Source organism: Pteropus medius, unplaced genomic scaffold, assembly GCF_902729225.1.
Source record: "Pteropus medius unplaced genomic scaffold, Ma_sr-lr_union100, whole genome shotgun sequence".
In the NCBI taxonomy this organism is placed as follows: Eukaryota; Metazoa; Chordata; class Mammalia; order Chiroptera; family Pteropodidae; genus Pteropus; species Pteropus medius.
Genome location: NW_024354501.1, coordinates 1,398,749 through 1,413,104, shown reverse-complemented (window position 1 = coordinate 1,413,104; position 14,356 = coordinate 1,398,749). Strand labels below are relative to the sequence as shown.

The 14,356-nt window shown below is 55.5% G+C and overlaps 1 protein-coding gene across 1 annotated transcript in view; it reads right to left on the bottom strand.

Moving 5' to 3' along the window:
• OTUD7A (OTU deubiquitinase 7A) overlaps positions 1–14,356 on the bottom strand; it is a 116,638-nt gene that overhangs the window by 33,066 nt on the left and 69,216 nt on the right. Inside the window, exons 5-6 of the mRNA XM_039853455.1 lie at positions 7,481–7,663; positions 931–1,149 (exon numbers count right to left, since the gene is read on the bottom strand). Coding sequence (XP_039709389.1) covers positions 931–1,149; positions 7,481–7,663 — 402 coding nt within the window. The remainder of the gene's footprint in view (positions 1–930; positions 1,150–7,480; positions 7,664–14,356) is intronic.

The following is a 14,356-nucleotide window of genomic DNA, read 5'->3' as shown; positions in this document are numbered from 1 at the left end:
GGAGAGGATTCTGGGAAGCGGGAAGGTAGACATCGAGGGAGAGGAAGATTCTGGGAAGCGGCGGGCGTGGGTAGACACTCGAGGGAGAGACTGGGAAGCGGGTAAACGGGGCAGACACCGAGGGTGAGACGAGCAGAAGCCGGGGTAGACACTCGAGGGAGAGGATTCTGGGAAGGCGGGGCGGGGTAGACACTTGAGGGAGGAGAGGATTCTGGGAAGCGGGGCGGGGCTGGCGGGCTGGCCACCACGGCGGATTTGGTGCCCTTCACTGTGATTTCGCAAGCACTTATCGTGCAAATGACTATAGTATTTGCTCTGTCTCTGGACGAACCTCCGTCTTTCCAGCATTTGTTTGGGGCTCATCATTTAGACCCCGAGGAAGAGACGTTGGGCTCGCTCCCCGAATCCGTTCCTCATCGGTGTCAGAAGACGCATCGGGGCGGGGGGACCCACATCTCCTCGCCCGAGGCTGGCAAGGCCGGGCGGGCGGGACAATGGAGGCTCTGCAGAAACGCGTCACTCGACACTCCGAGCTTCCGCAGGCCGCCCTGCCCCCATCTTTGTCGACGGGAAAACTGAGGCTCAGGAGGTCACAGGACTTGCCCGTGTCCTCGGGAAGTGACAGTCCCCCTTTTCCTCAAAGCCCGGGGTCTTATCTCTCGCTGGACACACCTGGGGGAGCTGGAGGGGGAGACGAGGAGCAGGCAAAGCCCCAGAGTCCTCTTGGGGGTGGCACTGGCTATAGGAATCACAGGAACTTCCAGAGACCGCTCGCTGCACACCCGGGGTGGAGCCCGTCCTGGGGGTGCGGGGCTGGGTGAGCACCCAGAGCCCTGACTGAGCACGCCCGGGTGGAACAGCACCCTCTGACATGGGCGGGGACTCTGGGACGCGGCCGGCTGCGGTGGGGCAGGGCGGGGGGCGACTCACCTGCCTGTTCCAGGGCCACCATGGTGGCCTGCTCGATCAGGTCCCGCTCGATGAAGCTCCTGAAGTCCTCGCTGTACACGCTCAGGTCTGGCAGCTGGAACGTGTAGACCGGCATCTCCAGGGGGAACTGCTCGGCGCTGCACTCACTCGCCACGTGGGACCGCGCCAGAGACACGATGGCCGAGCTGGCGTGGGAAATCCCCCGGGAAAGGCGCTTTTCTGCAGGCGCAAAGGGCGGCAGGAGCCGCCGGGGCGTGAGTGCGGCTCCAGGCGAGCACGCACGCACACGCCGGCAGCACGCACGCACACGCCGGCAGCACGCACACACTCAGGATGTGTACACGCGCCACACACGATGTGTACAATGCACACGACACACACGTGTACACACGCTTCACACATGCACACATACACACACCTGAAGCACACACAGATGTGTACATGCACCACACGCATGTGTACAATGCACACATACGCACACGATACATCGCACACATCGCCACACAGCATATGCACACGTCTGCAGCACACACAGATGTGTACAGGCACCACACACGATATGCGTACAATGCACACATGACACACATGTACACACACTTCACAAAACACGCACACGCCTGCAGCACACAGATGTGTGCAATAAACGTGTGCACATGTACACATGCTTCACACAACACACATGTGCACACACACCCCTGCAGTACACAGATGTGTACATGCGCCACACACATGTGTGCAATGCACATGCATGCACACACCGCACATGTACACATGATACACACAACACATGCACACATACGCCTGCAGCACGCACACACGCGGGCATGCACACATGCATCACACAGGACACTCAACACGCATGACACATGTGCACGCACCTCACACGACACATGCGCACACATGGCATGCACAACACACACGAGACATACACCATGCATGACCCACTTGCACACGTGCACATGCCACACATGCCACACACCACACGCATGTGCACTGCACCATATGTGACACGTGGCGCACATGTACACACACCACACACGGCACACATACGCATGCACACGGGCACGCAGCACACACATGTACACACGCCTTCGCCTGCACACCCGACTCCCGCCAACCAGCCCTTCTGTCTGGGAGGGGTCTCTCCCTGCAGGCCCCCAGCTGCTGGGCTAACATCCCCAGCACTTGTCGCGTGTCGCTTTGCGTCGTGAGCCCGCTCACGAGCACACGACGGCAGTGCTGGACACGGCGTCCTGCGGTCTCGGTGTCGCGGACGCGGTCGGGCAGCCCCGCCCCCTCCGGACGCCCCGCCCCTCTGGATGCCCCGCCCCCTCCGGACACCCCGCCCCCTACGGACGCCCCGCTCACGGGCGCCGGTCCAGCTTCTGCGCCTTTGCGTCCGGGTCGCGAGGCGACGCGTGGACTTTAGGGTCACTCGCTTCATTAAAGTTACTCTGCGCCCACGTCCCACCCGAAGCTTCCAAAACACAGACACCATCGCATCCGCTTCTGCCCCGTCTGGGTTTTCCGCGGAGAGGCCGCGTGGCTTCAGCGCCAGCACGCTGCTTGCTGGGCAGGTGGCCGCACGCTCCCGGGGGGCAGGGGGGGTGCCCCTCTCCGGCCGCTAAGAGCCACCTGCTTTGTAAGCCACACCTTCAGTAGCCAGCAGTGACCGGGACACGAGAGTTCTTAAGTATATGAGTTTTCTTTTTCTAAGGTCCATATTTGTAATAATGGAGAATTCTTTTAGTGAGGCGGTTGTCCTTTTATTTTTATTTTAAAATAAAACAAAAAAAATTCAAACGAGTGCTGGAATGAGCATTGTCCCCCCATCCCGGGCTTATCAGTCAGCACCTGTGGGCCCACTGTGTTCATGGTGTGATGTGAATACTAAATATGTGAAATCTGAAGGAAAAAGCCTTTCTGAGCTAAATGCAAATTATGTTAAAGATCATACGGTGGAAATATCTGCTCTTAGTTCTAACTTTCTCCACCTCCAGCTCCATTAACGAGCAGGTGTGACATCTCCGTCCGTCTCTCTGTGTGTGTCTCTCTCACACACCCACAGGCTGATTGTTTAAACATGGACTTAGCGATCCTTCTTTTGGAAGACCCATAGCATCCTCCCGGGCCCTGCCCCGCCCAGGCCAGCCGGTCTCAGAGACGCTGATGACCCAGCCACGAGCGGGCCTCTGCCATGCACGCCGACAAGTCTGGGCCCGCGCTCCGAGCCGCCGTCTCTGTCTGCTCCTTACACTCCGCTCGCAGTGACCCTGCCCTCGTCACCCGTGGCCAGGTCCCAGACACCCCAGAGAGCCACTGATTATTCCAACCGTCTAGCCCTGAGGCGGCCTTCCCCAAGAACCGCAGCGAAGGCTCGTGCCCATGTCTCCTCTCTGTCCCCCGTGACCGCTGACCCGCGTGGCCCTGCACAGCGTGCTGCGCCTCCCGTTTCTAGGGAACTGTGAGCAGAAAAACGTCTTCGCGACAGTCATTTCTGTGTCTGAGAATCTTACCACCTCTGATTAAACACATCCCGGGTACGTGTTAAAACAGGTGGACGAATCTTCTCTTAAAGAGACAGATGTTCGTATGTTAGGCTCTGCGGGCCATGCGAGCTCAGTCAGAACCACTCAAGCCTGTCTCTGTGGCAGTAACGCAGCCACCGGCAATGCACGAATGATGAGTGTGAGGGGTGCCAATAAAACTTTATTTAAAAGATAGGCAATGGCCAGATTTGGCTCCTGGGCCATTGCTGGCTGACCCCTGATTCAGAATGCGGAGAGCTCTATTTTCCATCAGTGTGCTTTGATTTCAGGAAGAACTCAATTAATTAAAAGAGATACGTATCTAATTCAGGAACTACGGTGTCAATTTTACTGAAAAGACGTGATCGTTCGCAGGCTCGGTGAATGCAGTTTCGCTATGACAGACTTCTGCTTTGTTCCCTAGATAAAATCCGAAACGGTCATGCAGCAGCCACAGTTGTTAGGCCTTGGCCGGCCGAGCTCCCTGGAAGGAGGAGATCTTTCCAGCGCCCTCGGTGGGAAGGGAAGGGAAGGCTAGGCTGGCTCTTCTACTGCCAGGAAGGAAGAGAAGGAAGTGCCATGTTGTCACCTGTCTGGATGGCCACTGTGTGCGAGAGGCCAGGAGCCTCACCTGCATGGCGCTGACCCACACGCGGTCCCGGAGGATTGGGGGTCGTCTCCCCCAGAGTCAGAGCTAACGGCGGAGATCAGGGGAGACCTCAAGAGCAATCAGTACAGCATGGACGTGGCAGTGACTGAGCCTCGGGTCCTCCTGACCTGACCTGCCCTGGAGGTCCTCAGGGGCGTGGCACGGGCTGGGCCCCACAGGTGGGGCTGGGGAGGGTGTTTGGGCCATGCTGTCCCTCTCCCGGGCCAGCCCGGGGCAGGTGGCACCCTGCACCGTCATGGCCACGCCACGGGCGAGCAACAGCTGGGGGAAGGTCAGGGCCACGCTGGAGCCCAGCCGGACTGGGCCCCAACAATGGGGATGGGTGGGGACAGGTGGCTGGCCAGCCCTGAGCCTTCCTGCCTCTCCCCAACACGCCCTGTGAACCTGGCGGTGACTTCAGAGGGTGACAGCCCAGAAATGAGCAATCACTGGAACACGTGCTGGGGAGTCTCTAAGGGGCAAAGCCGGGCACGAGGTCGGGGGCACGCGGGCACTACTTTGAGCCCAGACCGAAGCGTTCAAGGCTCTCCGCCTTGAGGGCGCTTCCCCCCCACGCTCCCTTTGGGAGGAGCACAAACCGGCGTGTGACTCCGTCCCTCCCCCAGGCACACGCCGAGCCCCGATGGCTGGGACACGCTCGCGGGGCCGTTTAGAGGAACCTCCGAGGCGCGCGAGCCCATAAAGAACCCGCCAGAAGCAGCAGCGTGCACCGGCCGGCGGGGACGAGCATCAACAAAACGTTCGAAGAGAGAAAGACACCATCAGAAAGCGACATAGTCACAGCGACGCCGAGCTCATTCGGAATGAAAAATGCGAACGCCACGCACAGGATGGATTCGAGTGAAGCGTGAATCAGGATGCTGGGAGGTCGGGTCACAGAAACCTCTCAGGAGACGCGAAAATCAGAGGCAAGGACAACTGGGGGTGGCCTCGAAGCATCCGGGGAACGGGATTTGGCTCTGGAAATCCTATTCCGCTCAAGGAAAAGGCCAGCGTCCCGCGCGAACAGCTTTGAGCGCCCGCGGCTTCGGGAGATGGACCGGGCGCAGCGCTCGTAGAAAAATAGTCTTTTAGCAAAAGTGTGCGCGAAGAAGTTAATTGTTGTCTAGACAAGTAACGGAAAGACCCTAACTGTGATTGATGGCGAGCTGAGACCGGAAGAGAAAACATGAGATCGTACTAAGATCCACGTTTTTTTTTTCCCCAGGGTGATCTATAGTTGCTATTAAGTTTTTTTAAAATAATAGGAAGAAAACCTAAACGTAGGTTTTAATAGCCTATGGGGAACTATAACATGAGTAAAAGTAGAATGTGTCACTTTCAAACCAGTGGGACAATTTAATTAGAAAATAGAGAAAAATACATTAAAAGAAGCACGGCAAATACAACACAAAACATAAAGAAAAACGGATATAACAATAATTATAATAAAATAAGTGGATTAAATTCACCGATTGAAAGAAAGAGACCCTTGGATTACATCATAAAATCATATCTGATGATAAATCCCTTACAAGAATCCCATTTGCCATAAAAGGGTAAGAAAAGGTTGAAAATAACAGCTGAAAATAAATAGGACTCCGGGCAAAAATGAACCAGCAGAAAGGCAGGTAGGGGTACAATGTCAGCTAAAACAGATTTAAGGATAAAAACCATTATATGGGACAAAGGGATATTCTAGCCATTGTTTACAAACAAAACCAAACACCGGGGCAGGATGATCGAACCAATGCCCTGAAAATACAGCCTCAAAACACAGTGGGAAGGACGAGGCTAGGAGCAGAAACAGATCGGACACTTTAAAATGTCCGACGCGGTGGTGGCCTTTCTAGACAATAGAATAAGGAGGGAAGAGTAATTCAAGGTACAGGTCCCATCACAGCTCGTCGCAGGGCCGAGTCAGCGGAAACACTGCCCAAACTTCATTTGTGGACAGTTCGGATGGGTCGATCGAATGTGACGAGAGGGATGGAGTTCACCGTGTAAATATTAAGAATGTCAAATTATTTCGGGTGCTGGGATGGCATGTTTAGAAAGCCCGAGCGATTAGAATGAATGATTAGTATCAATAGGAGAATTAGAAATGTGTATTAATAAAAGAATGTACGTAAAGACTGGATAAAAGATAAATATGCAAAAAATAAGCCGCTTTCCCTCTGTGTCTCGAATCTGAACAGAACCTGAATCAATGGACAGGCATATGCAGTATTCTTAGATGCAGTATTATAAAATGCCAACTATTCCCGAAATAAAAGAAAAATCCAATCCCATTCCAATCGGAATTCTAATTTTAAGGCTTCTATGGCAGAATAGATATTCAAAACTAGTGAAAAATTTGGGGGGAAACCTAGCAGTACAGGTGCTTGGCCTCAGCAGAGAGAAATATTGTACGAAACTACTTTGCCTAAGTGGAACAGGATGGGCAGCTACGTGGATGGACAGACGGGGTCCAGACCCAGACCCGGATGTGTCTGGGAATTTACTACGCGGCAAATTGGCATTTTAGTTCAATGGGCAAAGGATGCTATGTTCAGTAAGCATGTGAGAATAACTCGCTCTCCATCCAGGGGAAGCGAGAACTAGGTCCGGAGCTATTATTTATGATTCAAATCCATTAATCGGCCTAAGGGCAACATTTAAAAACAGATATGGGAAACCACGTCACTAATTTTGTATCCCAGACCTTCCGAAAATGTATGAGGACACTGGCCAACGTGAATGCAGAACGACGCCAACATTTCGTACGGCAGAATGTTCTGTGAACAGGGCCGTAAAGCAGACGGTGAGGTGGGACGTGCACACACACACACACACACAACACAAGTCCGTCGTCATAATTACAAAGAACGCTGTGCACCGCTAAGAAAAACTCAGACGAATCAAGATTAAAATGGGCAAAGTACGGGAGTGCGGGGCAGAAAGTTCTCTTCCTTACGCATCTTTGTATTGTTTCCTTCGTTACAATGAGCAGATCTTGTGCAATGAAGAGAAAGAATCGAGCACGCGGGGCCCGTGGGATGATGAATGTCCGTGGCGGACAGATTCGGAGGCCGTGCTACTTGAGAAAGGAATCGAGGAATCGAGAGATGCGCGGCCTGGAAGAAGCAAGCTTCTGGGGGGAAGGCTGGCCAGCATCTCCCGGGGCCCGAGACACCCGGACGCACGCCCCTGCTTTCTGAGGCGCAAATGGACACCGCGAAGGACATTTTAGCATAGCGCGAGGAACGGAGGACTCCTCGCCGGGCTGGCCTGCAGCTGGGGGGTGCTGACCTCACCCTTCCTTGTACCCCCAACCCCTCCTGCAAGCCGTGGCCAGGAGACCCCACGCCTGGGCGGGCCCCGCCGCGGGTACCTTGGGCAATGTCGTCCGGCCTCGGTGGGCAGGGCCGCCCTGCCTCGTGTCCAGGCTGCGGTGGCTCTCGCTCGGGCTGCATGGGGCACCGGCCCTCGGCGAACACGTGCGGCAGGCTGGCTGTGGGCACTTGCCGGAGCTGCTCATAGTCACTCAGGGCGGCTGTCAGGTCCCAGTTTTTGCCTGCGGACAAGAAATGATGCATGACTCGGGCATGATCTCTAAGTGCAGTGTCACGCTCACCACGGGTGTCCACCTGCTGCACGGCTGTCTCCAGTCTCCTGGTCTTTAGAGTCACCCACGCACACGCACACGCACACGCACACGCACACGAAAACAGGACGCCCCTCACCGCCACACCCCTGTCGAGCGCCAAGCTGTAGAGCCCACGCCCAGAAGGGACCGAACGCACAGTAAGAAGGGTTCCCGCATTTCTCTGGGCTTCTGCGTTGGTGCCGCGTGTCCCCTCACAGGGCGAGAGATCCCGCGACGTACGGAGGGGACGCTGCGGCTGCTGGAGGACAGCGGAGTCGGTCCTCGGGGCAGCGGGCAGCGAGGCCCAGCCGGCCGCGGGCCCGTGGGCTGCTGAGTCGCCGACGGGCGAGGCGGCCAGCGCCTGTCGTGTGCAGGGCGTGTGCCACGGTCACAGTTTATTCTGAGAGGGATGAGACCATCGGCAGAGACGCGGCCACGGAAAGACAGTTCCGACAGTTTTATTTAATTTAAAATGTCTCACGGTACCGTTTGTACAGTGCAGTGCAGGCCCAGATGGACACTCAGTTTGACGACTTTGCCAAGTGCACAGATGTCACCACCGCCACGGTCAAGGCCTGGCCCAGGTCCATCACGCCCAGAAGGGTGTCACGCCCTTCGCGGTCAGTCCCTCCCCCGTGGTCTCCTGCTGCCGCTACGTGACAATTCGTCCCACACACAGTGGCTTCAGGCGGCACCCACCCGTGACCTCCGATGGCGGGCGGGCTTGGCTGGCTTCTCGGCGCACGTCTTGCGAGGCCGAGGTCAAGGTGCGGACAGGGATGCAGGCCCTTGCCGGGCACCCACTCCCGGGGCCGTTCCGGGGTGACCTGACTCAGCGCCCCGCGCTGCAGCACGGAGGCCCACTTCCTCGAGGGCGGTCAGCAGAGGCGGCCGTCAGCTCCCGGAGGCCACCTTGTCTTGGCCTGTGTCCACTTCCTCCATCAGGCCAGCAGTGCTGGCGAGTCCCCTCCGCACCGAGAGCCTCTCCTGACGCTCGTTTTCTCCTGCTGCTTTCCAGAGGCCCGCGGGGCCTGCGCGGGTCACCCCGGACCCGCTCCTGCTTCAAAGTCAGCTGACGGGCACCCTGGATTCCGTCCGCCCGGTCCCTTGGTGGCAGCGCCCAGGGCAGGGTGTGCATGCCGGCGGGCGGGGGGCTTGCGGCCTCTTCAGAGCCTCGTTCACCACACGGCCCGTCTCGGGGGACTCACGTGACACGTCCTGTCTGCGTGTGGCCTTCCTGCCAGACTAAGGTCCCCGAGAGCCCAGCGGTCACCCGGCCGCAGCACGCCTCGGCAGCTCGGCCGTTTGCGTCACCCAGCAGCGTCCTGTGGCACGGATGCGTGACGATGGGTCTATCCGGTCGCTTTCGGAGGGTGTGACGGTGCTTTATAAACCTGGGCGATTCTAAATAAGGCTGTCGCGAACACTCCAGTACAGGCTGGTTAGTGGAGATTTGTTCTCACTTTTCTTCAGTAAATACCCAGCAGCAGAATTGCTGGATCGAGGGCAGAGCGTATTCCTAACTTTGTGAGAAACCACCAAGCTCTTTTCCAAGGTGGTTTTATCGTTTTCGCTTTCTCATGGGCCACGGATGACGGTGACATGCGTCCCACGCCCCCCTGCCAGTGTGGGTTGCCAGTCTTCTTAATCTTAGCCATTTTGGTGGCCGCGTAGTGGTATCTCGTTGAGTCTTAATTCCTATTTCCCTGCTGACGGATTGGAAAATCTTGTCATGTACTTACTGGTCATTCATGTACCTTCCCGTTAAAAGTCTTTTGCTCATTTTTTATGGGGTTATTTTATTTTTAGAATTAACTTGGGGTTGTTATTTATATGTTCGGGATACAAATATTTTGTCGGATATGTGTCTTATAAGTGAGGTTTCCCAGTGTCTGGCGTATTACTATTTATCGGCGTCCTGATGAATGGAAATTTTGGATTTCGATGAAATTCGACTTCTCGTTTGTTCTCCTTACGTAGGGAGCCCCTTTTTTGGCTTCTCTAAAACACGTTCGCCCGCTCCGGGGTCACGGGGATGTCTCCCGCCACTGTGCCCTCTTCCAGAAGCTTCACAGGTTTTTTCTTCTCACATCATAGGGTGCAACCTAGTTGAAGTAGTTTGTACGTACACTATGAGGCAGAAGGTCAAGGTCCGTTTTCCTCAAACGTAGTGCTTTACAGGTGTCTCGCTGTGTAAACTTGTCAAGCCTAGGTGTTTGCATGTGTAAACGCTTCGGGTTCTCAGTCCCGACAGAAGCATGCAGAGCTCCGCCCCCTTTTTCTGTCCAGGTGAAGCCACACCTTACCCCACTGTCTCCGCCTCATGCCCCGAGGTGGGGGGTCAGAGAGGACGGGGAGGGGCAGGTGCCGGGGCCAGCCTGTGGCAGGGAGGGCGCGCGTGTGCGGTGTGAGCGTGGGGCTTTGCTGGGCATGCGGGGGTGGCACGTGGGCTCAGGGGAGTGTGCGTGGAATACGTCTGTGCAGTGTGCATGCGTGGGAGGTGTGTGCAAGGCATCCGCACGTGCGCTCTGTGTGATGTGAGTAGTGTGCGTGCCGTCTGGCGCGTGTGGCGTGTTTGGCGTGTGTGGGCGTGTAGGGTGGGCGTGCAGGACGAAGGGTGGTATGCGTGAACACGCCGTGCGGCGTGTGTGTTCTGTTGTGTGTTCACGCGTTGCTCCTGAAGGCGGCCAGTAGTTTGGCTCCGTCTACAGCGGCCACAGACTTCAAGACCCCTCGGATTGTGAAGTACGTGGGGGACACACCGGACACACAGAGATGAGGCGGGGACTGTGTCTGTGCGTCCAGTCTCACGGGACTGCTTATCCTTAAACCCCGAGCTGCTCATCTGTGAAACAGCGACCCGGGTCCCCAGGTCAGCCCAAGCCCTGGCTGCATCCCAAAGGTCCCCTCACACGAGCAGCATGGACACCATGCTGGTGCCCGGGGCTTCACGGCAGAGCAGACCCCTGGGGCGCCTTCACGCTCAGCCCCCCATCACCGACATCCAGCCCCGTAAGCACGGAGCACAGCGATGGAAGCAGAGATCGATCGATTGCTTTCTCAGGCTCATTTCCTGAAACGGCTTAACCTATGCCTTAGGCCAAACATCCTGCCGATACGGAAGGAGCTCCAGCGGCGACAGTCCGGTGACACAGACGCACGCTGCAAGGCAGAGTCCGCCGGCCTCTGCTTGGGGGCCGGGCTGCCCTTTCCCAGCCTCTCGGGAGACTGCGCCTGGCTGCACGTGGACGGGGAGAGGTGACGGACAGGGCTCACATTTCCAGCGCTGAACTATCTCTGCTGGGGCGGTGGGGACCCACAGATGCCACCGCCAGGCGGCGGCAGGAGGCTTGACGTCAACCGGAGCCTCAGCATGCTGTCCCCACGGCAGAGCTCAGCACACAGCCAAGCACCTAGAGGACCTCCGCCCCGAACCTAGCGGCAGTCCCGTGACCTCCTCGTGCCCCCTCGTTCCCGTCACGGTGGCCCTTCGCCAGCCGTGCCCAGCCCCGCACGGATACAGAGTAACCCCCGGCTCACGCGGACAGCTCTAGGTCCACGGGCTCGTGACGAACTTGGCTTGGCTGTTTTACGATCTCCGCTTACGAAGCCCTGGCCAGCTGGCTCTAGCCTCGGGGAGGTAGGGACGAGATGGCGAGGAGCTGGGGCGGGCGGTGAGAGGAATCGCTATAAACACACGCACACAAACACATGAAGGTAGAGAGCCGGAAAAGCACCAAACATCGCAAACGAGGGAGTCACTTCTTAGCACCGATTGTGTGCGGAGCGATTTAAAATCAGTCGGTCTGGATGTAGAGGGCGGACAAAATTCACCGAATTTTCTCACGTGATTCGTAAGATGTAAACGATGGCCGAGACGCTGCGTGTACGGTTTTGAGAAATTCCCTTGACTGCAAAAATGGTGACGTGAGACTGTCGCGTAACTGCAGAACCGGCTCAGACTGGTCCTTACGCCTTGGGCACCTCGCTTACGAGTAACACCTGTGAACCCTTCCCCGCCCCGGGACTGGACCAGCCCCCCCTAACCAGCCAAGGCGAAGGGGCCGCTGTCCGGAAGAGCTGGTGCTGAAGTCCCGTACTCCCCACGGGCACCCCGGATCCGCAGAGTCGAGCCCCGCCTCCTGTCTCCGAGCCGGCCGACTTACACATAAAAGCCTTTCCTTTTCTCAAAAGCCAACGTAGGGTGCTGGCTCCTATGCAAGCCTCTGGCTGGTGACAGTCCAGAATTACACGTCCTGTGCAGAATTCACTGACGTGTGGCAGAAGTACTAATTTAAGGGACACGCTGTCAAGGATGCATGCTGTAACCTCTTTAGTAACTACCCAAAATAGCTACGAAACTACAGAGGGAAAAATGAAATAATAAAAGTTTTTCATTTTTACAAAATAAGGCAAGAAAGAGGAAAAACAGGATCAAAAAAAAACCCAGGATGAATGTAAACTGAACAGCGAGATGTTGGCTTTCTAACCAAATATATGTCAGTTATCCTACCCAGTGCGGGCGCCCTGCATACTCCACATTAAAGACAGACTACCTGACTGCGTTTAGAAAACAATCCTAATTACACACTGCCCAGAAGAGCTATGTCTTAAATACCTGGTGTCAGAGAGGTTGAGGCAAAAAGATAGAAAAATATATTGTGCAGACACTAAGCTAAAGAAAGCTAACGTGGAGATCCATTAGACAAGTAGACTGGGGAACACAGAATTTTAATAAAGGTCTGTCACGAGAAAGGAGTCAGTTTAACGGGAAGATACGAGACTAAACGCACTTAACCTCGAAACGTATAAATCAAGGGCTGACGGCAGATCGAGGTGAAACGTACAAGTCCGTAATCACGCTGGAGATTTTAACCAAGCGCCTTCAGAAGCTGACGGGACAGGCAGGTGATGGCAAGGAACTGGCTGCTGGGCCACGGGCGCCCCGCGTTCACATGTGTGGCCTCTACGTGGCAGTGTCACCCCTCTGGGTACGGGAGGAGGCCCTGGCACCTCTGGCTCCTCCTCCCTCCTGCCTGTGTAAATGATACACCGCATCCGAGCTGGCTTGCTGTATCGTCAAGGCTCACGCTCACCTTATCCTGGGGGCGAGTCTGATAGACTTGGTCACAAAATGTAATCGGAAAACCCTCCCATGCTTCTGCATTGAACGGAAACGTACAGCCTTCCTTATCCATATTCGAGAAGAGGATGAACCGAACATTGGTACTCTGCGCCGGGGCTGGCAAGTCACTGGCCCGCACGCCGGTCCCGGCCTTCTGTTTTTTGATTTTGTTTTTTGTATGGTGCACGAGCTAAGACCAGCTTTTATATTTTTAAACATAAGAAGAATACGCGACAGAGACTGTGCGTGGATTGTAGAGCCTAACGTTCTGCAGAGGTTTGCCGACCCCAGATCTAAGTATCCATATGAAGTAGTTTAAAAACTAGCAGATTTCACCAAAAGGATAAAAAGGGTGGAAGAACAGATAAGACAAAGAAACAAGAAATCGGGAGATGACAGATCTATGACCAAGTATGTCAAGAATTTAGAAAGATAAAACCAGAACTTAATAAAATAGACGACTAACACTAAAGAGAATTAATAAAGCTAATTTTTTTTTTAAAGGCTCAACCGATACGCCTGGCAAGACATCCCTAATTTCGACTCCATCATCTGGATGCAAAAAGAATCCATAGAAAGTATACTGTAGGATTCCACGTGCACGAAGAACAGGAAAAACTAAGACGCTAGAAGCCAGGACTGTGATCACCTTCGAGGAGAAGGAAGGTGACCAGGACAGGGAGGACGGGGACTTGTGGCCGCTGCTGACGTCAGAGGCTCTGATTTGCTGTCGGCGGTGGCTGCATAGCTGGTGCACTGTATAAGTCATTAGGCCGCATGCTTTTAATTCTCACGGTTTCCACGCGTGTCATACTTCAGCGAGAAACTTTAAAATGTCCTTTTCTGTAGCGAGTTGCAAACACCTTGTATGTCTTATCGGATTCACTTTGTACATTTACTGGGTTTCGCGCCGCGTCCCATGTAAGCCGGTCGCTCAGAATACCTTTGATTTTAAAAAGCTAGTAATTCAGAACAAAACATAAACACGCACGTTTATCAATATAAATACAAACAGGTATGGAGTTTTATACATTCGTGCTCGTTAGTCTATTATGATTCACCCTTGGTCCGAGTTTAAAATGAAAAAGGCGGTGGCATCTGTCCTGCCCGGCCTCACCGTCATTAACAAAATCAGCCAGGCGTGGAGAAGGGGGAGCCGCGCTGACAGCTGGAACGTGGTGACCCGGCACCCTCACCTCACGGCAAGCAGCGGGGAACACGCGGCACACCGCGACACAACACGCACGCACGCTCTCCAGGCGTCGGGACACGAGGGACACGGGAAGCTGAGCCTGGCATGGTCCAGCCGTCTCCGTGGAGTGCTGGGCTCTCCCCGAACGACATCGGCCGTGGGGTCCCCGACAGGGAGATGGGGCGGAGGCGGGCGGAGCGAGGGCAGGAGCTGCAACCTGCACAGAGTGCCGGTAACCGCCCTCTGCCGGGGCCCGACAGCGTGTCACCTGGGCACTGCGTGGACACGCTCTCGCCTGATACGT